A 19108-nucleotide genomic window follows, 5' to 3' on the forward strand; every position below is an offset into this window, starting at 1 on the left:
TAGAAAACATAACAAAGTAATTTTTAACCAAGATTTGTTAAAATCAAACCATTTTGGTAAAAGATAAAAATCAAAAATAAAAAATCGTATTTCTTGCATTTTTTCAATATTTTTGGGATTACCTATGGGCAATTCAATGTTAACTCACGTTACATTCACAAAAATTTCCAACTCATAAATAATAATTTTTTTTCAATTTTAATGTAAATTGATACAAATTACTATCCATGAATGGGGCATAACTGTTACTTACATAATTAACTAAAAAAATTGTCTTTATTTTTAACATTTGCTTGGGAAAAATAAAAGTTTGATGGTAACTCACGTTACAAAAATCGGACACGAATGTTAAGAGTCCGACAGTATGGAGTTTTTATGTGAAATTAAGAATCTTAATTTGTTTTCAATGAAGATTCCATACATACAAAATTACAAGCTTTTAATATGAGTGACAAAACCAAACATTTTTTCAATATTTCGAGGAAAAATTTTAAAATATTTAGATAACTCACGTTACATTATTTGGTAACTCATGTTACCTGCGATTTGTGGTTCCAAAAGTAGAGAATAGATGCATTTTCACTCAAGTTTTTTTTTAATCGAATAGTGTGTAACGAAGCTTGCTTAAATGTTAACTTATTTTAGCACTCACGAGGGGATATTGTCATCGTTACTATTAGACTCGTCATTTTTTCAGTTTGCTTGTTTTTCCGTCATTTTCATGTGAAATTCTTCTGTTGTTGGCAAGCTTATGCTATAAAAATGCTTGAAGATTATAAAACTCCCTGAATTTTATGTCTATTCATAAGGGAATACAACAAAGAATCTTTTCTTGCAACTTGCATAAAGAGTTGCCGTTTGTAAATAGTAATTTGCTAATAAAAAAAGTAAAAAAGACTGCATAATTTGTTCAAAATTCGTGTCCACTTTTTCATGGAATTACCTATATATAAAAAAAATGGTTTGAGTAAAAGTTATGACACTGTTATTATCCACAACTTTTGCATTTAAATTTTTTCGATAGGAGGTCTACTTTTGACACAAATCTTAAAAAACCACGATTTTTGACACCAACCCCACTTTTTCGCCCACCCACCCTTTTCCACCAATTAGTTTGTGGGCAATTTATTTTTCCGCTTTCATATACCATTTATCCTAAATTTTCCAACCACCCATATGCTGCTAATAATTTTAGTATTTTCATGATTGGCACTGATCTAATAGCAATTTTGATGAACTAAATAATATAGAGATTGAAGCAAATTACAAAATGCACAATCAACAAAAAAAGACGGTATACTGTATTTACAGAATTTTGGTTAATAAAATTGGGGTTACAAAAAAAACCATTACCATCTTCTTCTCATTATTTATTAAATAAATACATACATTTGTATGTATGTGTTACTGATATAATTATAAACATTAAAAACAAAAACATGAATGATTGTTTTTTTCACAACCGAACGGGCGTTTTGCTTGGCGGTGGGCGCGGACTAAACGACTTTGCGGCCGGCTGGAAGTCGTAATTTTTGTCCAAAAAAAAATATAAAAATACGACATTGTAGGTCTGAATGTGGTCTACAAATTTTGTTTTAATAATTTTTTCGATATTCATCACCCAAAAATAGATTATGTCAAAAAACAAATGGCATGTCCTAAATTTTTGACTTTTTTAATCGATATCTCGAAAACGGTTCATGATACACAAAAAATGTGTACGCATGAATTGTAGAACTCGTTAAAAGCTACAAAAAAGCTTCTTGTAAAATTTTTGCATCTCGTCAGATAGCCGAGTTATTGTCAAAAAACCAATTTTATCCTTTTTTCAAAATGGCGGAAAAAGCTCATAGGAAATCTTGGTCGAAAACTTCAAGTTAAGCTTTTTTAAGCATCCTCTACAACATATCCAAAATTTAGCTTTCTCGGTCATTTTGCATTTCCAAATGTATATAATGACTGGCCTACTATGGTTTATGTTCATATAATCCTTAATCCTGGTGCGACTGGATGTATGATATAGGATAACGTTTGATACGATAAATCCAATTTTAATTGGTTTATGTTTTTGTTGTTGTTGTTGTTGTTTTAAATTGCCACGTTTATTTGCTGTTGATGATTTTTTATTTGAAAAAGGATATCTATCTGCTGCGTGATCAAAATATAAAATATTAAAACTTGTCTCCCTTTTTTTTGTGTGTGAATGTGTTTGTTTGGATTTCATTTTTCCACAAATCTATCTTTGACTTTAATTTTCTTTTAATTGGATTTATATATATTTTTGGGGTTTGTAATCGGGGTTTGTAATCGGGGTTTGTTCTATTTACTCTTCAGTATTTCAAGTTTGTTTTTTTTTTTTTTTGTATCTTTTCAGGATATTCACCCTCGCAGGATATCTATGAATTGCTTTCGTGTTAAATTTAATAAACATTAAATCAATTGATTGTCTGTTTGGAATTAATTTAACAAAAAAAAAAAAACAAAAAAAACAACTTCACCGAATCAACACCCGAAGAGGGTGAGAACAACAACAATAACAAGAAGCTAATAGACAAGAGAAGAAGAATAAGTGAACGTTTTTGAAGATGTATGGAATGTTATTGGAAAGTGTTCAGCATTACGTGCAGGTAAGCACGCGACAATTTGAAAACGAAAAAAGATGATGAGTGAGTGGGTATTAGATAAAGTTCCTCTAACTTTTTTTTTGTCTTATTTGCGTGTGTTCTTCCAGAAATGGTCTTGAAAATGATTAAGGCCAAACGACATTTGAATAATGAAGAGAGCTTCCCTCTAATTAAGGTTTTGAAAATGAAGATAAATTTGTTTGTCTATTGTTTTTGTGTGTTATTGTGGTTTAAAGGGAATGCAAATTAGTTTATTTATTTATCTAATAAGAAGTTGTTTTTGATGGGGATGAGTTGGTAAGTTGTTAATATTGCCAGTAATTCAAAAAACACTTTATTATGACAAATGTGAATGACAATCAATTGTGTAAAGAAGGAGTAGGAGTTTATGAAGTGTAAGAGCTTATTTAGTTTTGCAAATATTTGATCGAAAGTGTTATGGCAGTCAATTATATAAAATGACAGTTGATTTATATCTTGGTTTAGGAGGGCGATTTTGATAGATTGCAATCGATTATAATGAAGAACATGCAACAATTTGTTAGTTTTATAATATCCTTCTTTTGACCTATTTTTTCAATTGCTTTACATAAATTTTAGTAAAGACTTTTATAATATCAAGAGGAGAATTTGGTAATTAAATATACTTCGAAAAGAAAATTATGGCAATTCAATTATTTTTGAAAAAAAAAACAGCATATTTTCTATTATCACGAGTAAGACAAAACTATGTAGTTCCATCATGCAATAAACCTTTAAACCTTTTAATTTTTTATTCTAAGTCACTTTATTCCAAGTAACTTAAGTCACTTAATAATTTTAACCCCTTGTAACCCAACATCGTAAATTTTAAAATTAATAATGTCAATCGAAAGGGCTTTAGCTATAATAAAACACGTATTTTTTAAAAATTCAATAAATTCATTATTTGCTTAGTTATTTCGAAATTTACGCAGTAAAAAAAAAGTTTAAATAATTTATTTTTGTATATAAATATAAATGTCAAGTGTTAGCGGGTTTTTAAGCCTTTAAAGTCGCTGGACTTATGTCGTTTCTGCTCAAAACGAATTTTTGTTGGTAAAACTTTTGTTTTCATCTAGCTATAGCTTTTGAACCCTGCTTATGATTTTAATGAATAAAATAGCAGTAGATAGATTTTTATTTTTAGCTCTTCATTGATGTATAATTTTAAAGCTTGAGTGTCATGATGGCTGCCAAAATAATTAAAAACTGATAAAATGTCATATATTCAAGAGTTAAACACGCTGCCACCTCGAGGAAATCTGGCTATAACTTTTGAACCCTGAGTTCAATTTTAATGAATTTATGTAATAGATATAGATAGAGTAATTTCTTACCTTTTTAAAGATGTATAACAAAAGGGTGTGCGTTTCAAGATTGCTGCCAAAATAACTTAAAACTGGTAAAAAGTCATGTATTTAGCAGTCAAAAATGTTGTCACCGGGTGAAATATTTCCATATATTTTGAACCCTTTTCTTTCAGTTTTCGTATTTGGGGGGGTCTGACATACTTAATTTTTTTCCAGAAGATGAATAACTATACATAAATGAGAAATCTCGAAAAAAAATTTTTGGGAAAAATGGACTTATGCTGTTTCTGAAATAAACGATTCAATTAGAAGGCCATATTTCGGAATAATTCATTTTGATGCAGAACGATTTGTATATTCAATAAGAATCGTTTCAAGGTCTTTTCAAATAAAAGAAAGTAATAATGTGACAAAAATGGACTCTTGAATTTGTATACAAAATTTAAATCAAAATTTAAAACGGATTCACAAAATCACAGGGCATCTTAACTCTGAGAATTATTTGCGAGGTCAATGGTGGCGCCAAAATTAAGACTCTGCAGAGTCAGGAATATTTCAAGGAAATTTAATTTTTGTAAGTGGAGAATAAAAACTATTAAAAAAAATTAAGTTCGCTGCTCAGCTCTTTTGTATTCTCTGAAGATACTAAGACTAACGCAAAACTGTGTGGAATTTAAACCGAAGTGATTTAAAGTATTTAAATTTATCATTTTTGTGGTTTTAGAGGTTAAAATCTTACATTATTTTGGAGAATTTTCAAAAATATCAAGTTATGTGGCTATACTAACTTAAAGCAGACTTGTTTGGGTCAAAATCATGGATTTGAGAAATATCAACTGATTCAAATTGTTCAAATTTCATGCTCATGATGGGTTCTAATATTAAGTTAATATGCCTTTAACATTGGTGTATGAGGAATTGATTTCCTTGTTCTAGGACAAAACAAAATGGCTTTTTGTGTTTGAAATAATTGTACCACCTACTTTAAGAGATAAATAGATGGATTTGATATAATTTTTTTTTGCGAAAAATCAAATATTTTTAGATTGACCGCGTATGTCATTTAAGTCTGAACTAGTACCTATTATTAAAAATTGACAGACCGATATATTTACACTTAAGAGAAAAAAAACGGAATCAAAAAAGATAATTTTTATTTAAAACAAAAATTGCAATGGATAAAATAATGTTTCTTCAAGTTTTATGGTCTCATTTAAAAGCTTGAATTTTTTACTTTTAATTGTTGGTAAAAACTTCAAAATGCATACGATAGTATCATAGCTATCTGTCAATAAATTGCACTTCATTTTTTTCTAAATGTTAAATTTTCTTGATATTCTCTGCTTCAATTTCAGTTTTTTTTCCTACCGTTACTATTGACGTTATCTGTCAATAAATTGCATTTAATTTTTTTAAAATGTTAAATTTTCCAGATACTCTCTGTTTCAGTTTCAGTCTTTTTTTGCTTACATGCTTCATTTATGTTGATTGGATCCTTATAAAGTGAACGGGTTTTAAAGTTCCTAGTATTGATTTAAAGCCTTTGTTTCAAGCTTTTTAATGGTGCAATTAACATTCATGTATGTCAATTACATCCTGGCCAATTAACGTTTTAAAAAAACGCAAAAGTTTGATTCCATTTTTTTGCTCCTAAGTGTAGATAAAATTAATAATGTATTTAATTTGAAAACAAAAAAAAATGTTTCGGAAAAATATTAAAACATTCCCACCGATTTTTTCATTTTATTTTCTTTTTAAGAGAAAAGAAATGCAGTTAGAAGCTTTGTTAACAAAAACAACATTTACCTTAAAATAATTGATCTTGAAGTGTTTTATAGCCACTGGAGTTTCAGTTTTTGAGTTCTCGAAGTTTGGTTACATTGGAGATTAAAATAGAAAGAAAAACTTTTGTAACTAAAACGAATACATTTATAGATTTTATATTATTTTCATCGGTTAATAGAAAAACATTTGAAGTATACTTTTTCTCTGATTTAATACAACCAACGTCTGGAACTCAAAATTTTACCACAATGATTTGGCCCATAAACTTTGGTCTGTTTTTCAAAGATAAAGCTCATATAGGTACAGTAATTTTTCAAGAATAATCTTTATAAAAAATGTAAACTAAAAATTCAATTATGAAACAAAGATTTTGTGAGAAAAATACATAAATATTTATTTATTTACTTTGATCACCTTTTTTCTTCAAAGAACTCAGTACAAATTTATCTTTTTATCGACTTCCAAAAAGGAGGAGGTATTCAATTCACCTGTAGTTTTTGTATTGGAAAGCTGGTGGATGCAGTGTGGTCCCATTTCAATTTCATTAGAAACTATGATAGAAAAAATACAAAAAACCCAGTTTTGATCCATGGAAGTCGGTTTTGTTTTTTTTGATAAAAATGATTATTGCAATTTTAAGGGACATTTTTGTAGTTATGTATCTCAAATTTTAGCGAAAAGGTGAAGGTACGTGATGAATTTTGGTTTTCACATTCATTTTTCTCCGCATTAAAGTATTAGCAAGTAATCAAAATTTAAGAAGATCCGTAATTTTAAATCAGACTTTCCAACAAAATCTGAAAACATTTGATATTTTAAATCTCTTCATTTTCTTTATAATCAGGCTGAATATGGACCGGATATATGGAAGCAAGTCTGCCAAATTGTTGATTGCAAGCACAGTTCATTCAAAACTCATCAGGTAATAAAGACTTTGCTGAAAATATAACAATAAAGTTAAAAATGATTGCAAAAATTTAAGTTGTACCCCGATCATCTAATGCCAGACCTTGCTTCAGCCCTTTCCGCTTGTACAGGAGAATCTTTTGATTCATGCATGAATTTTTATGGAAGATGTTTTGTAAGGTTCTTCAGTAATTTTGGGTAAAAAGACTCATTTAACCAACCCTTTTTATAATTATTAAGACTTAAAATCTATTTCAGTTACGACAAAATGATTCGTGCAACAGGTCGTTTCTTCTGCGATTTCTTGCAATCCATTGACAACATTCATTTACAAATGCGATTCACTTATCCCAAAATGAAAAGTCCTTCTATGCAACTGACTCACATGGACGAAAAAGGAGCTATGATTGTGTACCGAAGTTCAAGGACTGGTTTGTCAAAGTATCTAATTGGACAGATGACAGAAGTAGCAGAGGAATTCTATGGACTCAGGATAAAGGCCTACGTGACTGAAAGTCAAAATGACATAACTGGAGGCACTGCTGGACCAATAAAATTGACCGATACTCCCAAGACTGTTATTGTTAAATACAGAATCGATTTTGATAATGCTGATTATGTAAGTTCAAGGTTTTAATGTTTGATGAGCCAAAAAGAACATTGACATTTTTTATTTATTTTTAGATGGCAACAAGGGTGAATGTCATGGCGCATCCTTCTCAACTGTGCTTGCCACATGTTGATTTGAATATATTCCTGGAGCTTTTTCCTTTCACATTGGTTTTGAATCCCCAAATGGAGATTACACACGCTGGTGAAAAGGTAAAAAATATTGATTTCCTTTCTTGTTATTACAACATTCGATTTCCCAATTGACTAATCACAGGTTATTGAGATGTGGATACTTCATAATCCTGGAAAACCACCAAAAAGTTTCATTGGCTCCAAAATAACAGAACATTTTACTTGTCGTCGCCCAAAGGGTACACCCTTTGAATGGCAAGTTATTCGACAAATGAAAACGGTTTTGTTCGAATTGATGTTAATTCGAACGGGCAAAAGCAAGACTGCAGATTTGCAAGCGGCGGTTTTGAATGCTGAATCAGATATGTACGATGAATTGTCATTACAAGCATATAATTATATGAGAGGTGCTGAGGAGGATGATGATGATGAAGAGGATGCAGCTGGCGATCGAAAGGCTTCGCAGGGTACTAAAGGAATTTTACTTAAAGGACAGATGTTTTATATTACGGATATGGATTCACTTATTTATCTTTGCAGTCCACTGTGAGTAGTACAACAAATAATATTGCTTTGAGCAGTTTGTTTTTATCTTTAAGTTCTTGAAAAGAAAGCAGATGCTGGGCCTGGTTAACGAGAGTAACGTAGACACCAAATTAATCCAAAACAATTACAATTACATAATTTATCAAAAATGATAAATTATATAATTTTTATTTTTTGAATTGTGAAAAATCTATTGAAATGAAGATGAAATTATCAAAAGATGTAGGACAGTGTTTGTGACAGTGTCACGTGGTAGATTGTAAAAGCAACAAGAAATACTCTTTCTCTATTAGGAACTGAAAATATATTTCATACTCACAGCTTTCATATTTGTAGAAATTTGAAGAATACTTTTCGTTAATTTAATGCAATTTATTTTTCGAGTTAAATAGGAGTCAAAAACTACACAGTTATTACACTGGTCTTCAAAATTTATCTTTTTTTTATGAAAGATTTGACTTTCCTGAATCTAAATCTGGTTTCAGAAAAATTTTAGCACGTACCATTTTTTTCAAAATGATTTTTTTTTAAATATGAGTAGATTTTAGAAAATAACCCTTTTAGATTCGGAACTATTATTCATATTAAGCTAAAATTTGGAGGACTAATTTCTCATAACATGATCTATCATAGGACACCAAATTTGCATTTATTAAGAAAAGTTTGAATACATTTTGAGATACTAATTGACAAAAAAGCAAAAATATCGAAATCCTGCAGATTTTAGTAAATCCGAAATGAAAAAAAAAAACACCTTAATTAAGGAAAATGTAAAATATCAACGCCCATTATATTTCAAAAGTCAAATATTTAAATATAACCATAATAAAATACATTAAACAAAATTTGTATGTGCTTTTTAATTTTATATATTATTATTTTTCTATTAAGAAATATCTTATTTGTAATAAACCATTCGAAAAATTGCATTGTAAAGCTTCAGATTTGTTTTTCGTAGGAACAAAAATATACTTTTCTTATATATTTTTTAGAATCACGTCAGGATTTTGAGATATTTGCATTATTTTTTAGAAAATCTCAAAAAAACTACAGAATCTCAAAAACCAGAGTTGACCGAAATTTTTTGAGTTCGGATTCAAAATAAGCACACTAAAATTCATTAGAAAAGTATACTTTTGTTCTAGGGAGAAAGATATATGATTTTTTAGAGATCAGTTTCTTTATGGTAAGATATGCCAAACCTACTAAACTTACTTAAATTAAGATATCTTGGAGAAGAAAAGAGAATATTGAGAAGATTGAAACTGAATTTGAAAGAAAAAAATAAGTTCATAAACCCTAACAATTTTAATTGAAAAAGATTACATTATAACAAAATATTTCATCGAAAACAGCAAAAAAAAAAAAATGGGTTTTTGAGATTTTCTAACGGGAATATCTAAAAAAATGTGACGTGCTAGGTTAATTCTGACTTCGGATTCGGAATCAGCATACAAAAATCCTTTAGAAATATATATATATATATATAAATGTATTTTCGAAACTAATATAAGCTAAATCAAAAGTGCAAGGTTTGTTTGTGGGGATAGTGCGAAATTACTGTTAGGAAGTGCTTAATTTAAAAGTCAGTTTAAATGCTACCGCTCGGTTAAATTTTATAGTTTTTGGTTTTTGAAATGGTAAAATTTATGTAGAATTCAGAAAAATATTAACGCAAGCTTTAAATTTGATAATTAATAGGGCCCATAGACTCGTTTATTTGATAAAAGCATTAATTTTATCAAGTGAATTCACTGTCAACGGGCTAGATATCAGAAGTGCAACTGATGTGCTGAATTTTAATTTTCGGAAGCAATTATCTTCGGACCCAAGTCTCGAAACACGATTTAGTTTGAAGATATAAGTTCATAGCGAACATGTCAATGCATTCGGGACCAAAAATCTACTACATATTTTTTTTTGAGAATTTCGAAAAAAAATCCAAGGTTCCCTTGCCGAAAAAATTGCATTTTAAAAAATTTCCTTAGAATCTATCGAGTGAGACATCAAAAGAAAGGTCTCTTGAGCTCTATTAACAAGTAAAATCCAAAATTTCCTATGAGGTCTGGTTGTTGAGTTATTCGTAAACAAATACTTATGTTTTTTTTTTGTATATTCGAAAGCTGTTATATTCGGACTAAAGTCCCGAAACACGATTTTTTTTTTTTTTTTTGAAAATATGAGTTCTCAGCGAAAATGTATATGCATTTATCAAACGAAAATTAAATATCTATTTTTTTTTTCGAAAAAAAAACAATGTTAACCCCTTGTCGAAAAAAATGTATTTTAATCAATTTTCTTCGAATCCGTTAAGTGAGGTATCAAAAGAAAGGTCTTTTTAAAATCTATTAACAAAAGTTGCCACGAAGACTTGTTGTTGAGTTATTCGCAAATAAATTACCTTTCTACCTACCTACTTTTTCTTATATTAGGACTTACATATTAAGCAGTTATTTTAAGATCAAGCTTTTGAAACACGATTTTGTGTGAAGGTTCGAGTTCATATGAGCCCAAAATAGAAGCGCGTCGCGATGAAAGCGGCAACATTGTAGGATATACGCATGCGGTGTTGAGGATTTGAAAAGACAAATGTCCGAACTGAAAAAAATACCAAATCGATACACACTATCTTTTCATCGATTTTTAAGTAACCTACGATAGTGTAAACACTAGAAGTTTACAAAAAATTAAAATTTTTTGGACACCAAGTGCAGTTATAATTTTCGTATATATGTGAGCCCAGAAAACTCGAAAATCTTATCTAAAATAAAATATTTATAGATAGGTTTTCGAGATATGATTTTTCAAAGTTTTTTGTCGTATTTTTTTCCAGCAAACTAGTATTCTGGCTATATCTTGAGTAATAAACTACTAATCTGAACAAAAAAAATCGTTGCCTGAAAGCTGAGTCACTCCAGATTTTTAAGTGCCATGTATTAAAACATTTTAAAGATTTTTTAAAGGAAATTTAAAAAAAAAAAAATCTTTCGAATCCTCATAGTTTTAAATTTTTCATGTGTACCTAGTACAAAGATAAAAAGATAATTTTCTTCAAAATCTATGGATAAATTATAAAGATATAACCATTTTTGTAACGATCAGTATTTTCAACTTTTTCTGTTACTTTTTGAATTTTTTGTTTATAACTTGAAAAGCAAGCCGAATATGAAAATTTTTATTAAGGAATTTTTTGTAGATAATTAAATTTCCTATCGATATGTATCCTCTTCACAAAATTTTAAATTAAAATATTGTAAGAAACTTAAGAAAAACTATTCAAAAAAGAGAAAAAAACGAATTTTTTGATGTTTTAACTAAATTGTCTATTTTTATCCTTTGAGCATTAATAGATTTTGAACATGTAAAGGAGAAAAGAAGATACTTTATCTTTCAACATAACAAAAAAAAAATGGTCACACAAATTGAATTGGATAAGATATGGACTTTCAAAATCTACTGTTTTTGGTTTTTTTGAACCATTTTTCTTTAACTTTTTTCCGAAAAGATATTCTCTCATAAGCAAACTAAGCTCAAACTAGATTACTTTAAACTATGTGCAATCAAACTTATGGAAAAAAAAAAAATCTTTTAAATTAAATAAATATTTTTAAATATCATTTTCCATTTGACAGCATTGAAAACCTTGATGAACTCCATGGAGTTGGCTTATACCTTAACGATCTGAATCCGCACGGCTTGAGCAGGGAATTAGTTATGGCTGGATGGCAACATTGCTCCAAATTGGAAATTATGTTTGAAAAGGAAGAACAGCGATCTGATGAGTTGGAGAAATCCCTCGAGCTAGCTGATTCATGGAAGAGACAAGGAGATGAACTACTTTATTCAATGATTCCACGACCTGTAGCCGAACGCATGCGACGCGGTATTGATCCAATGGCCTCATGTCAAAGTTTCGAAGAAGTTTCCGTCATATTCGTGGAAGTCATGGTAAATATTTTAGTTAAGAGTTTGGATAACCCCTAACGAGACCTTAATATGACTAATCTTAAAAAAATCCATTTTTATTTTATTGGAAAAATTGTTATTACCCAAACCCAATTGCCAAATTGGTAATTTGCAATAATCTCAATTACAGAACGTCTATACAAATTCCAATAAAATCCAAGATGCAATGTCGGCCGTAAATACCCTGAATACCGTATTCTCAGCATTTGATGAGGAAATTATTTCGCCATTGGTGTACAAAGTGGAAACAGTTGGAATGGTAAGCCATATTTTATCCATTATGTCCGAAATGCGGATATACCAGATTCGAATCGGCTATTTTTTTTATTGCTCATGATTTTACTTCTGGGGACATTATTATTTTTTTGTTTCCATTATTTTTGGGATATATAGATTTATATGGCAGTGAGTGGAGCTCCAGATATAAATCCATTGCATGCCCAACATGCTGCCGATTTGGCTCTAAGAATAACAAAGAAAATTAAAGGATTGGGATTGCCGGAGGTTGCCATAAAAACTGGTAAATTTATATTTCCACGTAAAAAAAAACGAATGTTTTCCTTCCATTTTTGTGTAAATAACGGTTCTAAAATTGAAAATTTTCATTTTCGATTTAAGGAATCCATTCGGGTCCAGTTGTTGCTGGTGTTGTTGGACTTAAAGTACCGAGGTATTGTTTGTTTGGTGATGCTGTGAATACAGCCTCGCGAATGGAAAGCAGTGGAGAGCCGTACAAAATTCAAGTTTCCAATTATACGGCTAGCAAGATTCGACCACATGGTTATATTGTGGAATCTCGTGGATATGTTAAAGTTAAAGTAAGTTGTTGTTATGGGAGAAAGGGCTTTGTTTTTTTTTTTGCGAAATTATAAAAGTTTTGTTTGTTTTGTTTTAACAGGGTAAAGGAGAAATGGAAACATTTTGGTTACTTGCTGGACCAGACGAAGAAGGTGCGGAACAACAAAAATAAATACATAATGTTAGTTTTGGGAATGAGTAAATTGAATTGAGTTTAAGGGAAACAAAATTGTGATGTTAATAAGAAAATAAAGTGCATATAAAATCTGTTTGTATAGAATGATGTATTGTTTTTTGCATTATTTTAACTTCAAAAAAATATTTTAGGTCTTAAGAAACCATCTAGATCTAGAGGTTAAGTCAAAAAGAAGCTACAAAATAGATGTGAAAGCTCAAGTAAGTATTCAATTTATCAAATTGTTGCAAATGGAGGCTTCGATTCTGAAACAGATATCTATAACTTATGGAAAGTATTGGTTTCGTATACAGATGAAGATGATATTGAAGTGATTCAAGACCTAATTTTTACTTTTTCAATATATCTTTTATAAGTGATACCATCCATATAAAATGTTCGAGGTATATTGAAAATCAAAATATCTCGAAAAACTATTTCACTGTGGTGATTTAAACAAAACTGCATATTTAGGTTTTTTAGAATTCAAATAGTGGAAATATAGCGTTGCCAAATTTTTCAAAAATTGAAACGTTTTTTTTTTTTTGTCTTTATGGCAGAACGATTTTTCTCAAAAATTTACAAACATTTAAAATTAATATTTATTAAAATTTGTAAATAAGTCCCTGAAAAAAAAATTTTTTTAGTTTTTTTTTTGTTTAATTGAAAATCGTTAAGGTCGTTTATTTTTTTAAAGGTTTTTCTTTTGTATGAAAGTTTTCAAAAAAAAATTCCTATGGTATGCCATTAAGGGGGGGAATCCCTCTGGAAATTTTTATTTTTGCATTAATTTTTGTTGCCTTATAAATTAATGAAATGAAGCCTCAAAAGCTCCTAGATAGTCCCGAAACCCATGCCCTCCGAACCTGCCACAGTACGAAAACTTTAAACGCTTTTTCCTCGAAACGCGTTTTTTTCCGCGCCGTGCAACGTAATTCAAAAACTAATTAACCTATCGACTTGAAATAAATTGCAAATTACTCTCTAATTTATTGGCCATTGCATGAACCTAAAAGTTCAATAAAATTTTTACAGTAAATATTTTTTTTAACAATTTGTTTATAAAAAAACATTGTGTTTTTTCGTTTTTCTGGTATCTAATTTTTATTTTACACTTTTTTTTACTGAATTTAGGTTCATGCAATGCCCATAAATATATTTTATTGGAAAAAAAATTATTTTTTCATTATAAATAAATTTCTGGACTAGGGCATTGCACGGCGCAAACTCGAGGCGTCAACTTTACAGTTAACAGAGCTGAAGAGCAGCCATTTTATTTTTTTTTGTACTTCAAAAAAATTGTATCAATACTTCATAATGTCAATAATATCACATACTTTTCCATATTTCAATAAATGCTTTCAGTTAAAAAAAAAAAATTATTGAAAAAGTTGTCGTCCAGAGGGATTTCCCCCCTAAACAAGGAAATATTAATTGGCATAGTTTCGAGAAAATTCATTGGGCAATTTCTAAAAAATAGATTTTTCAAATAAATTTTTGAATTTTTGAACTTTGACAGCTTATAAATTCTAGGTGGTTTAACCGAGTTACATGTTTTATACATTGTTGAAAAGGTATATTTATCTTCTATCTTGAGTAAAAAAATGGGTAAACATTTGACGAAGCTAGATATTTTTCAATGGATGAAGGTCAAAAAACCGTTTTTTGCCCCTAACTCCAGATTTTGGGGGTGTTAGGGACTTTTTAAATACCGTTTCGTAATCAGTGCGACTAGCTCCGCCCGCGTATATTTTGAGTGTTACACCGTGTTAGGTATTTGCAAAATTTCATGTATTTTTTTAATCAAAATCTTAAAGGCTACAATTTTGTAACATTTTAGAAACAAAATTTTGTGTGGAAGATAAAAGAGTGTTTTTTGGCGAAAGAGATGATGATATGAAGATTAAAGAACAAGTTGCAAAAAAATGTTTGTGGAATAGAAAAATCGACAGTACTACGGAAGACGGAATTTTTAGTCTGGTATTAGATCCCGCTGAAATTTTTTTGCAGAATTTTGTGTGTATTTTTTTCAATAACTAACCAAGAACTGAAAATGAAAACAAAAATTGAGAAAGTAGTACAATATTATGAGTGTGTATGAGGGAAAATTTATGTTTTTCAATATATATATTTATCTACGTTAAAAATGTATCCAAATTCACACAGCCAAAGATAATTTTTTTATTCACCAGACATTCAAATGTCAAAAAAATGTATCCTCGGATAAATATTTAACCCCAACACACACACACGGCCTCAGAGTCACATAATTACCCGCGAATAACAACTAATTTTGCAATTGTATTATTTTAATTTAGATGTAGGTACGCTTCCGGTTTTTTTAATCATTGAGAATTCAGTTTTTTTTTTCAATTTTTGTTTTATGAGATAAATACTGTATTATCTTGTCATAAATATCGCCAAATTGTCTTCTTCGAGCTCAACGCGAATGGTACTTTTAATAACAAAGTTTTTGATGAAACAATGGCATTTCCAAATCCAGACAAAATGCTGCTGTTTTTTTTTAGTGCATTTTTTCATTTTTTGTCTATTCGTGGTAGATTTTGCATAGTATAATTATATTTGGAGTTGATTCCTTTTTATATTGAAAGATATTGACCAAATACGATACCAATGAGCATAAAAACACATTTATTTTTCAAAAAAAAATTGAGTTACGCCTTTACACTATAGAGCTACTTTTACCATAGAGCAAGTACGTGTAATCCAGGAGTGCATTTAATATCATTTGAACAGGGTTACCACCATATTTCAATTTAATTTATTTTTGAACAATATAAAAAATCAATCTAAATGTCTAAAAGTGTATTAAAACCCAAACTTTTTTAATATGTTTAAAGTCTGCAATTCGACTCAAAGTTACTCAGAATTTTCACAAAAAGAGGAATCAAAATAGGTTTTGGGAACAATTAAAGTAACCAAAAATTTGTTAAAAAAATATTTATAAATGAAATCTAGTTGGATACTCTCGAACTATGAATATTTTCAAGAATAAATGTAACGGTCTCATAAAATTTTCCAAAAAACAGTTCTACATTAACATTAAAAATTCTATTCAACTTGAACTATAAAACAGAAAATACGTTAACCCAGTTTTGACTTTAATTTATGACAGCACACAAAATAACACTCTTTGGTCTTCATTTAGGTATACTAGAAAAAAAATAGATGAATTTTTGTACTGCAATAAATCAATGGACCATAGTTGTACCTACTTATAACTTTCACAATGAATATCAATGAAATATCTTTTTTTAACACTAGCATAGGCTTTTTCAAGTTTATCATACCGAATCATGTAAAAACATACATTCTACAGGTAATAATAGCTTTGCGAACTGTCAGATACCCTAAGGCATCAAAAACACCCCAAGCTATAAGCAATCAATCATGAAGATTCTTTCGCCGAAATATGAAATTTAAAAAGAGTCTATTTACATAACATATTTCTTCGGCATCAAGTTGGTACTCCACCGGTCAATGACTGAAAAGTTTTGTTTGTTATATATTTTCTATTGAACTTTTTCATTCAACTACAAAGAATTCGCCACCTCTTTACATAATTGCCTCAGGAAATTACCACAAAATTCAAACAATCTTCTTCAAAAAAAAACTTTGAAAAGAACTTTTTCAACTTCTTTAACTTCTTTAACCCATTAGTTTTAGTTGGTTTCTGTTAAAGCAAAGACGTGTTGAAAGGTTAAACAAGTGTAGAAGAAGTTTTGTAAAAAGTTTGTCGATTGGGAATTTATTTTCCATAGTGAAAAAAAAAACTGGGAAAAATGAAAAATATAAGCTTGTTTGTAGTTTTCAGTGTTTTTCTAGCTGCAAGTGGAATTCCACAGGTAGTTTGGAAACAATCCTTTTTCCTCCAACTAGAAAACTTTTGAAATTGAGTCTGTTTTTTCTTTGATCATTTTAAGGTATTTTACGCACCATTTGGTAGAAACTTTAATTCAACTGGTCGTCAATATTATGCAGTTGAATATCTTGGTAACTCACACCAAAGTCAAGCTGGTCAGGACTATAATCTAAACCATGGAGAAGTCGATGCCCCAAATGACGATGATGATGATAGTGTTGATGAAAATATGCAAAACCTCTTTTATAATAATGGCTTCGTAGAAATTGCAAATGATGAAGTATTCGATTCATCGGTGATGCCTTATGGTGCAGAGATAGTACCAGGAAATGCCCCCACTTCTGAGGATTATGATGATGATGAAGATGATGAAGATACTTTAGTTGTTGGAGACCAACCACCTTCAAACGATACAATTTCTTCTGAAGAATCAACCACTAAGAATCCTATGACTTTAGAAAATGCAGATATTTTGAAAATTAATGAATCTACTCCTTCAAACTCAGAGGAATCTTCTTCTGAAGAATCTACTACAGAAAGTTCTATTACAGAAGTTGATAACAACACTTCAACTTCAACAGAAATTTCAGATCAAATTATTCCAGCTTTTATTCATCCAATACATAGACCAAGTAATGAGTGGCCATTGGAGGAGGAAACAGAGTTGGAAACTTCAACACCCGAGCCTAAAAAAAAACCAGTTAGAAGGCGTAAACCAATAACAAAAGTGAAACGAATCCGAATTGTTAAGAGGAGGGGCAATCTTAACAAAAGGCGCAATCCTAACAGAAGGCGTAATCCTAACAGAAGGATTATCAGAAGAAAGGGCAATTTGAATAGGAAAAAGATCGGAATGCCTTTGAGAGGAGGTCCTGTAAAAAAAAAGAATCCAGATCGATTCTTTTTTGGAAATTCAAATACAGTGAAACCAAGTTCAAGCACATCGGATTCAACCTGTGACACATGCCGTAAGTACCTGGCTTTAGTTTATAATCTATGATTCGAAAAGCTTTTTTGATTAATTCTTTGCCAAAGCACGCATCCTTGAAAAAATTATAGATTTTTTAAATGATTTTTTTTTTAATTTTTTTATTAAAATAAAATGTACTATCACTTAAAAATATGCAGTACTATTTCGTACGATATCTCCTTTGAGATATGCAAGAAAATGTGAACTGGATAGTTAATTTCCACTAACCATTAAAAGGTAAATTTGTATCCCTTCATGAGCTCTTGTTTGAAATTGAAAAATTCAACACCTTCGTTCGTTTTGTTGAGCTTATAGATCATAACGGCTTGTGAAACACCCAAAATCATATTCTCTCATGCATATTAGAATTGGTCGGAAACTAAAACCCTGCGTTTGCGAACTTGCGAATTTCTATATTTTTGGAATAATCTTTGATTTTAATTTTTTGGAAGTAGGTACTTCGGTTTTAATTAATCGTAGAAAAAATAAAAATAAAAAATGTTTACCAAAATTATGCATAAAACTTTTGTGAAACTTAAAACTCTCTACAACTTTGCAACAAAAAAATGAATATTTTATTATGAAAAAACACCGTTCTCTGCTATACAAGCTATAAACGGAAATCAAAATTAAGACTTTCCATTTTACAAGTAGAAAAAATGATAGTTCCGAAAAAGTTATTTCAATTTACTTGCAATTAAAAAGTTGTTACTAGGGCGTATGAGTGTTTTTTATTTATTTTTTTCTCGAAAGTACCTACAAAAATGAACTCTTAAAGAAACTAGTGGTGTACTAGTAGCTGAGAAGGGGGTACATTTGACACTTAATTTTTAAAGGTCTGTATTTTCGAAAACTGTTAATGTTTTCCAATGTTTTCTTTTGTATTTGATTAATTGACTATTCAAGATTATACTAACAGTAAATTTTTTTGTTTTACAACATTACAACATTTAAAAAAATAATGTTTTCTAAAAAAAGTCATTTTGTCAAAAGTGCCCCGGGACCGGCACGGGACAAAAAAAATTTAAACACCTCTACTTCTTTTTTTTTTAATAAATTAGTTTTGGACAACCTTTATATTATCTAAATATTAAGTAGAAAAAAGAATTGTTCAGGACTTCCGGTCACACATGCGTTTTGAAATTTGTCGAAATATGGCAAAATTCTAATTTTTACAAAATTTTTTTTTAATAATTTAGACTATTTGGTAAATTATTATTTTTACCAAATTTGAAGTAAAAATGAAATTGACACAATCAGTGAATGCTATGAACTTGTTAAAGATTTGAAAATCTGTTGGTCAAGAGGGATTTGACTATGTATCATTCTCCTCGTCGCACAGTGGTGCTTTATGGCGTCAAAAATCATTTACACGGCCAT

At 29.6% G+C, this 19108-nt stretch overlaps 1 protein-coding gene across 1 annotated transcript in view; it reads left to right on the top strand.

Moving 5' to 3' along the window:
- LOC129913321 (soluble guanylate cyclase 89Da-like) overlaps positions 1–12983 on the top strand; it is a 53430-nt gene extending 40447 nt beyond the window's left edge. Inside the window, exons 2-12 of the mRNA XM_055991929.1 lie at positions 2375–2627; positions 6585–6662; positions 6723–6844; positions 6905–7265; positions 7331–7468; positions 7533–7936; positions 11569–11884; positions 12033–12161; positions 12296–12422; positions 12521–12720; positions 12801–12983. Of these exons, the coding sequence (XP_055847904.1) occupies positions 2586–2627; positions 6585–6662; positions 6723–6844; positions 6905–7265; positions 7331–7468; positions 7533–7936; positions 11569–11884; positions 12033–12161; positions 12296–12422; positions 12521–12720; positions 12801–12872 (1989 nt within the window). The 5' untranslated portion in view covers positions 2375–2585 and the 3' untranslated portion in view covers positions 12873–12983. The remainder of the gene's footprint in view (positions 1–2374; positions 2628–6584; positions 6663–6722; positions 6845–6904; positions 7266–7330; positions 7469–7532; positions 7937–11568; positions 11885–12032; positions 12162–12295; positions 12423–12520; positions 12721–12800) is intronic.
- The last annotated feature ends 6125 nt before the right edge of the window (positions 12984–19108 follow it).

The sequence above is a fragment of the Episyrphus balteatus genome, chromosome 3 (genome assembly GCF_945859705.1).
Source record: "Episyrphus balteatus chromosome 3, idEpiBalt1.1, whole genome shotgun sequence".
NCBI classification, from domain to species: Eukaryota; Metazoa; Arthropoda; class Insecta; order Diptera; family Syrphidae; genus Episyrphus; species Episyrphus balteatus.